The following is an 8,249-nucleotide window of genomic DNA, read 5'->3' as shown; positions in this document are numbered from 1 at the left end:
TTGATTTACACTTATAATTTATATTATGTAAAAAAAAACATATCAAAACAGTTTTTATGCTCAAGTTTTTTAAAAAAATAATAAATTTATGGCCCACTGTAGAGCACTAGTCAAATAAAATTTTTATTTTCCCTCTAATGATTGCCCTCAGTTTTTTGGATTTTTTCTATAATTGATTTTTTTTCATGATTTCATCTTTTGATATTTAATTTGTGTAAGATTCAACTTCATATAATCTTATCATTATGTATTTGTTTTGTTTTTTTAAGAAAATATTGGTTTTGTGATTATCTCTAATTTCTTTTATATGTATTTGTCCTAGTCTTATGATCCAAGTCATGGGTTTTGCATATCATTTTTTAACATAAGTTTTTTTTTTTTTTGAATTGTTTTGTTTGTGTTTGATTTTTTGAGATATTATTCTAATTTATTTATATTTATTTTTTGATTTTATATATATGAAGTTTATTTTTTAAAATAAATAATATTTATTTTTAAATAATATTGTTGATATGTTCATCTTTACGTAATGTTTCTAGAGCGTAAGTTTATTCAATTAGTTTTATTTGTATTTATCTTTTAAATCATGGATTCTCTAGAATGTAGATTTATCTTTTATTGATTTAAGTAAATAAAATTTAGTGAATATAATCAGGTGAATATCTTATTTTTTTAATTAAATATCTTAATTTACATTCATCTCTTAATTTTTTTAATTTTTATTTTGTTTATTGTTAATATTTTTTTATTATTTATTTACATAAATAATTATCAATTTATTTAACTAGATACTTGCATAAACTTTTTAATTTACACTTTAAATCTTTTTTATGTTAAAAACCACATTAAAACAAAATGCATGCCCGTTATTTTTATTTTTATTTTTATTTTTATTTTTATTTTTATTTTTATTTTTTTGAAAAAAAAAAAAAACAATATAACCTGTGAACGTGTAGTTCCTTTTCCTTGAAGGTCTCGTGTTCAAGGCTTCAAGCCCTTTTTTTTTTCTTTTTTTTTGTGTAACCTATATATTTCGCAACTCATATGCACACATCTCAACTATCTCATTTCAATGGTTTGATATCTCTGCAAGCACCTTATGTATAAAGGGCCTTACTCCATTTTTTGGAGATATCTACACCGAGTCGCTTGGACCCCTCACATGAACCTGCACATTTTCACACACATGATTGGATATTACTTGCAACTCAAGAACATGCGATGCTTTTCAACGGTAAAAATGAGAGAAGGGGTAAATATAGTTAGAAGCACAAATACCTTTCTTGATTTAATATGCTGCAAAGTAATCCAGGCCATTAATTTTAGATATGTAAGGATTAGATTATTCGGCGAGTCTAGAAAAGAAATTTGCATAAAGAAGAGGGAAAAAAATACAACTCGACGACAATACATAGGGCAACACAGTATTAAATACAACTTGACGACAATACATAGGGCAACACAGTATTAAATACAAGCTGGGCAATTTCCCATGTATGTTCATTGCATCCATCAGAAATAATAGTGATGAAGTCTTGCATGTCCACCTTCGACACGACTACGTCGTATCTATCTTTAACTATCTGCGCCTGTGCATGCATGAACTTCGAATTACAATAAGAGCAGCAGAATGTATTACAGCTTGATTAGCAGCTGGAGATTATTGGGGATTCCTAGTTGAGTGGAGAGTTGAGGCCCTCTTGAGAAGACAGTGGGTGGAGAGGCTGATGCCTGCTGGAAGAAAACGACGGTGCTTTCCTGAAGGAAGGCCTCTTCTCAATTATTCGCAAGGCTCTCTTACTGTAAAGATCCTTGACGACTGGCAAAGCTCTCTCCTTGAGCTTGAGCACAACGAAGAATAGAATCCGATAGCATACAAGAATGAGATAAATAGCAGATAAATCCCACCACTTCGAATGATCCAGGGGGATGCCAAACATGCGTGTGACAACAAATTCTCCAGATATTTTTGGCTCGCCAGGTACTAGAGGCTCAAACTCAAGTCCGAGGAAATCATTCTTGTAGGCACCCTGTATTTGCAGTAGAATAAGGAATGGGTTAAGAATCTACAATGTCAGTATGTCTTTCAATCTTGCTGCTGAAGGAGATGAGGCTACATGCATGTGTGATTAGGGACAACAACAGATTGCGTAACATCTTTCTCAGCTATTCCTTACATTATGACATTATGGATATGATGTTGTTATTGACATGCTTTTTGTTGCGAGACATAAAGCAGGTCTTGAGATGTTTTGCCCTACTTCTTCAAGAAAATCATTACAAGAAATGAGACAAGTAAAATCTCATCGAGAGGTTAAAGAAACCACTCTCCTTGTTCCTAACAGGCATTTCCAGTTGTAGAAACATATTAAAATAGAATTACCTGAATTCCCCAGGCTCCAAAATTGATATACGAAACTGGATAGCGCCAGAATGGTTTTGGAAGATCAGACAGCAATCTGAAGAAACCAGAGGTCATCATCATGATCCCCTGCATGAGTAACCAGATTAGGTTAGTGGTCAGATAAATCAGATGGCCAACATAGAAATCAAAATGTTTAATGAAGATCGAAGTGTTTTGATCTTACAATGATTCCAGCCCCAGTAATCAGTCCCGTCAAGAAATTGGGGACCAGTGAAGCTACAACCATCATCAGGCTCTCTATAACAGAAATGGCGCCGAAGATATTGAGACAGAAAAATACATAATGATTAAATCCAGATCGAAATTTCACCAAGTAAAAACATATGGTCCCGGTGAGGAGGGCGATCGTAACCAAGAACGGGAAAGAGGAGAAGTAATTGGACAGGATAAACACTGTAACCCCATAATAGCCATTAAGCTTTTCTCGATAAAAAACCTGTTATATATAAAAGAACAAGGAGTCAAGACCACAAATTAAGAATCTTTCTGCCATGCCATCATCTTTTCACAGGCACAGATTTCTTCATGATTCTTCTTCTATCATTTTATCTTTTCTACATAAACAAGATCTTTACCTTCATTTCTTCAATGAAAGAAGGGAAGCCTCCAATAGACATAAAAGTCATGAAGCCTGTTATAAATCCCCCACAAGCTACCCTAGCCAAGATCGCAGTGTAATCATACCCAACATCATGATAGATTGTACCAACACAGATGGAAACAACTATGTAGATCACTATCCTTGCCCAGTAATATCCCACATCTCTGGACATGTTCACAAATGATCTTCGGGTCAGTGTTGAGAGTTGCTTTCGCCAGCTTGCTTCACTTCCACTCTGAGTTTCAACTTCCAGTCCTTCCTGCAATAGATGAGCTTCTTCAAGAAATGTTTAACAGACAGCAGCATTTAGCATGAACTTTCAAAAGGTGTTTTCATCAAACATGTTTAGAAGAGGCTACATTCAGTAATTATTCCTATTAGCTTGTCCATTAAAATTATTCAGAGCAGATAAGCAAACACGTCAAGCAGAGGAAATTTTTTCTTACAGCTTTTAATGGAAAATGGAGTGTAAAAGCACAGAACTTTGAACAAGTTTTGGTATTAGTAATTGGTGCAAAAGAATAGCAAAGAACAGAATTGGTATATCGTGTGATGATGTGAGATTGCAGATTGACAGCATTAAATGACAGGAATGAAGTATTAGGGCTGCAAAATCTGAGATTTCAGTTGCTTACAATAGCTGATATCTCCTTAACCCTTGCTTTGGCCTTTTGCGCATAGTTCGAGCGCCTATATTTCTCAACAAGTCTTGATTTGATCTCTTCTGTTGCAAAACTCATCAAAGGATCTGCCGATATAGGGACATCCTATAATTAAGACAGACACAGGACAGTTGCATCAGTCTTGCATGACAGCATGATTAACATAAACAAAAAGTGAATAAAGGCGTCCACAGGAGAATGTGTTTGTGCAGAGGCAGAATTCTGGTGGTCATACAATCTAATAAGTTATGTTAATCAGATTAAAGTCAAAATAAATGCGCTCATTCGCACCATTTTGCAATATACATACATGGAAGCAACTTGTAATCAGAGTACTAAATTGAAAAACTTGGAAGTTCCAATTTTCAGCAACTTAATGTTTATTGCTAAGTAAAAGAGCAGTTATAAATACAGTTTTTAAAAGGTGGTAGTTTTGGGATGTCTGCTATGTACTTTTTTTCCAAACCATTTGCTACTTCCAGAGAAAAGAAGGAAAATTCCAGATGTTACTGTATGACTATGTTGGGAAATTATCATCCCATTGGTGTATTCAACTCCTCATTTGCCAAAAGATGTTTAACATCTGTGAAATGAAATGTCTTTTACTCAGAGGCATCTTCAACACTGATATAAGTAACATGTGATGAGGAAGTGTTACTCAAAATACCACCTCAGAAGGTTGCAGTTGGAAGTGATACATACTCGAATTTTTTGAGATCCTTTCAGTGTGGCTGTTACAGCATCGAAGTCTGAATTTATACAGCGCAGAAAGTGATCAGAAGGATTCCTTCTTCTTGGACATGGAAAACCAGCTTCAGCAAAGAACTGTGAAGATGGATACCAGTAATTAGATTGTAGTAAATCAACATGAGCTTGACTTGGTATTTCTAAGATCACGCAATTAAGTTTATTTTCTCTAGTCTTATCATACCTCTATAGCCATCTTTGCATCTCCAAAATAAACAGTTTCACCACCGGAGAGTAAGAAAAGATCATCAAAGAGTGCAAAAACTTCACTACTTGGCTGGTGAATTGAAGATATAATTGTCCTTCCATCGCGAGCTATATTTCCAAGTGTTTGAATTACGAAGAATGCTGAGGCACTATCAAGACCGCTAGTAGGTTCATCGAGGAACAAGAGATGTGGCCTGGTGAGGATTTCTATTGCAATACTTAATCTCTTCTTTTCACCACCACTTATGCCTCTCAAATGCCAGTTTCCAACAATCCGATCAGCACAATCTTGGAGACCCATTTCCATGATCGTTCCTTCTACGACGCAATCAATCTCCTCCTTTCTCATCGTATTTGGAAGCCTTAAATTTGCAGAGTAAGTGATCGTTTCTCTGACTGTAAGAGTTCCTAACAACACATCCTCTTGTGTCACATAAGCCTGAAATTCATCAACACAGGAAAAGTACACTGTTTATATGGTCAAAGAAATAGTTATATGAATATTTCTTTTGCAGCAAGGTTTTTGAAGTTCATTATATTATTATACACATGTAAACTTGAAATATAAGAATTTCCTATGCTCTTGAATTTAGTGCTAAAGAACTCAATTAGCCAGTATTTTATCTCATTTTATACTGAAATCGGCCATGTGAATAAGATTTGCAGAGCCTATTGGACTTGTATGTGGCATATTGGTAGACAGTACTCACAACACCAGCGTCTAGCCTCCTCTTCTTTCCATTGAAAAGAACACTTCCAGTCATTATGACATTTCTTGACAGTCTACCTGTGGCAAGATCGATGATGAATGCTATCAGCAAAAGATTATACAAGTCAACTATTTCAGAACCACAAGGTTGAAAATTCAGGAAAACGTTTGATCAGCTATGCTGCTGCCACCATATTAAAAAAGTACCTAGGTAGTAACCGATCCTTTTTTATTTTCTACCCAGTATAGGTATCCATGTCAATATTACATCATGTAGAGTGAAAATTATCAGCTTGTCGATTAGTATTTCTTTTTTCGTTCTTTTTATTTTTTATTTAATGATCACTCGCTAGTTGATACTCCTGTAAATTACAGTTAAGATGAAGTCCCTTTGATCATTCCTCTGTAATTTTAATTCTTGGCACTCATTCCCTTGTCTCTGAGAGGGATCCTTATTAAACCCGATTCGAAAATCGACTTGATATAAGGATTAAATTATAGATTGAGATGGTTAATTTAAAAAACAAATATAAGTTCAAAATAACATCATTTTAAAATTAATAATATTTTAAAAATATGAATGGGTTTTAACTCGATCATGAATCAAATCGACATGAGTTTTTAATCTGATTGCACGAGATCAAGTTCTTGTTTTTTTGTGAAATCCAGCTCGGGTCAGGTCTTGAGCATCGCCTGATTTCATAATAGAGCTAAGGGGTTGATTGAAATATACATACATACATACATATATATATATATATATATATATATATATATATATATATATGATAACGCTAAACTCTCAAGAAACAAAAAACTTTAAATTTATCAAGTGGAGTAGTATTCTTTTTTTGTATATCCTCTGTCTCTCCAGGAAATTGAACTGAAACTGATAATCTATCAAGAATCTACCGCTTAATTAGTAAAATCACTTTTTTAAAATGAAGTGGTGAGCACCAAGAGAGCTCTGATTTAGTTTTTATTTCTAATTTTCTATACAATGTGGTCTTTCACTCTTGCTTGGCACGTACATCTCGATAACCACTAACAAAGGAGGGAAACACTGTTCTTTTTAGAAGGGTAGCTTCTTCTTCTTCTTCTTCTTCTTCTTCTTCTTCTTTTCTTTTTTGTGGTGCTGTAAATTCGATCAAACATTACTAAATTATGGTCCGAATACTCTGTACCATGTTACTTGGTTAGTTTGATATAATTGAGGAAATTGGACATTGATCTTGATAAAATATATTAGTGGGAGAGTGGGCAAGGGATCCAAGCAATGAATCATACCTGCTAGTGAATCAAGAAGAGTGGATTTTCCAGACCCAGACGGACCCATGATAGCCATGATCCTACCTGGCTCAGCAAACCCTCTAAGTCCTTGGAGCAGCCTTCTTGTTGGACCATTTCCAAAATTTGGCAACACCACAGTTAGATCCTCCCACACCAAATAGACCCCCCTCCCCGCTCCGCCTTCCGATGCCACCTTATCTTGATACATGCTACAGCCGCCACCATCACCACCTTTAGTGCTAATACCAACACCGCTACTCTTAGCACTGTAACTACCACTCGCCACCTCTATCTCCATGGTGCCCGCTCACAAATTTTCAGCTAGGAGTGAGTGGATCGAGGAACACGGGAGAAGAAAGAGGAACGTGCCGATTAATCTTGTAATAATAAATGGCCGGCCAGAGAAAAAATAACGATCAACGAACAACTAACCATGAATGCTATATATGGACGTGGGATTAAAAGATCATTCAACAATCATGGGATAAGGAGAAAAGAGAGATACGTAGGGAGTAAAATGGCTCGTGTTTAAAACAGTTAGATTGGTGCAGGTGGCCAGTCAAGAAATTAATGCGGCTGCTGCGAGACTGAAATACGTGGTGCTGCTGCGACTCTCATGTCTCTTTTATGATGGTTCTTGTCAGCTTTCAAATTTAATTTTCATAACGAAGGGATAATGATGGAAATAACTAAAGCTTGACACTGATATATTAATCTAAACTAGCCGTGCATGCTTCATCCATCCGCGGTAGCTCTTGATTACTTCTTTCAGATCTAAGATTATATCTTCATATATAATTTTAGTTAAATCAAGAGAAAATCTTTCGTGTCAAATCCAAATCTTATTACTTTCAAGTTTTGAGTTTGTTTGGCGGTGGTTATTTTTTAAATATTATTTTTAATATTAAAATGATTTAAAAATATTAAAAATATATTAATTTAAAATAAATAAATAAATTTAAATGTTTTAAAAAATATTTTTAAAACGCCTCATCACTTTTAAAATTTCTTTGATAAGTATGACAGATGCTCATCCGTATAAATAATTGGAAAGAACTGTGGTCAAAGGGACTTGTTTTTTTCTTTCACATCAGAGTTCAAACCCCACTTGTATATGTTTGTCATTTTCGTTGTGCCTTACATGCTTACTGGGTTTGCAGGATGTTCAGTAAGTCCGAGGATTAGTTGTGGTGCGCGCAATCTAGTCCGGATACCCCAGGTTATCAAAAGAAAAATAATAAATAATGGGAAGAACTGGGTCAGGGATGACTTTATAACAATAGATCTTTTCTTCTGGTACAAACATTAACTGCGAGTTCAAAATTAAAATTAACTGTCTATAAAAAAGAAAAGACTAGTATTTTATTGAAGGCATACGTATTGCATTTCATCGCGTAAATCGATCATCTCGGTAATAAAGCTTCAGGAATAATTTATTAATATTCCATTATCTTATATTTATTTAGCCATTAAAATTTAATATCTTATTAAAAAAATATTTTAGATATTTTAATAATAATTTTATATTATTTTTAATACATTTAATTTCATTATAAAGAATGTAATAATAATTAACGACATATCCTATAAATGAGACTATAACTGATA

General features: G+C 34.2%; 1 protein-coding gene across 1 annotated transcript; it reads right to left on the bottom strand.

Moving 5' to 3' along the window:
- Window positions 1–1,352: 1,352 nt before the first annotated feature.
- LOC118032929 (ABC transporter G family member 15) lies at window positions 1,353–7,307 on the bottom strand. Its single transcript, XM_035037731.2, has 9 exons — window positions 6,639–7,307; window positions 5,353–5,429; window positions 4,620–5,081; window positions 4,391–4,513; window positions 3,662–3,793; window positions 3,001–3,285; window positions 2,589–2,861; window positions 2,384–2,491; window positions 1,353–2,030 (listed from the first exon to the last, which is right to left on the bottom strand). Exons 1-9 carry the CDS (start codon window positions 6,937–6,939, stop codon window positions 1,674–1,676), a joined length of 2,118 nt encoding a protein of 705 aa, XP_034893622.1. The 5' UTR covers window positions 6,940–7,307; the 3' UTR covers window positions 1,353–1,673.
- Window positions 7,308–8,249: the final 942 nt, after the last annotated feature.

Source organism: Populus alba, chromosome 1 (assembly GCF_005239225.2).
Source record: "Populus alba chromosome 1, ASM523922v2, whole genome shotgun sequence".
Classification (NCBI taxonomy): domain Eukaryota; kingdom Viridiplantae; phylum Streptophyta; class Magnoliopsida; order Malpighiales; family Salicaceae; genus Populus; species Populus alba.
This window is presented reverse-complemented; position numbering and strand designations above follow the sequence as displayed.

Coding starts and splice junctions, on each gene's coding strand:
- LOC118032929 (XM_035037731.2), bottom strand. CDS start 6,939: ATGGAGATAGAGGTGGCGAGTGGTAGTTACAGTGCTAAGAGTAGCGGT. Junction 5,430..6,638: donor TCTTCTTGATTCACTAGCAG/GTATGATTCATT, acceptor ATCTTGCCACAG/GTAGACTGTCAAGAAATGTC. Junction 2,862..3,000: donor CTTTCATTGAAGAAATGAAG/GTAAAGATCTTG, acceptor TATATATAACAG/GTTTTTTATCGAGAAAAGCT.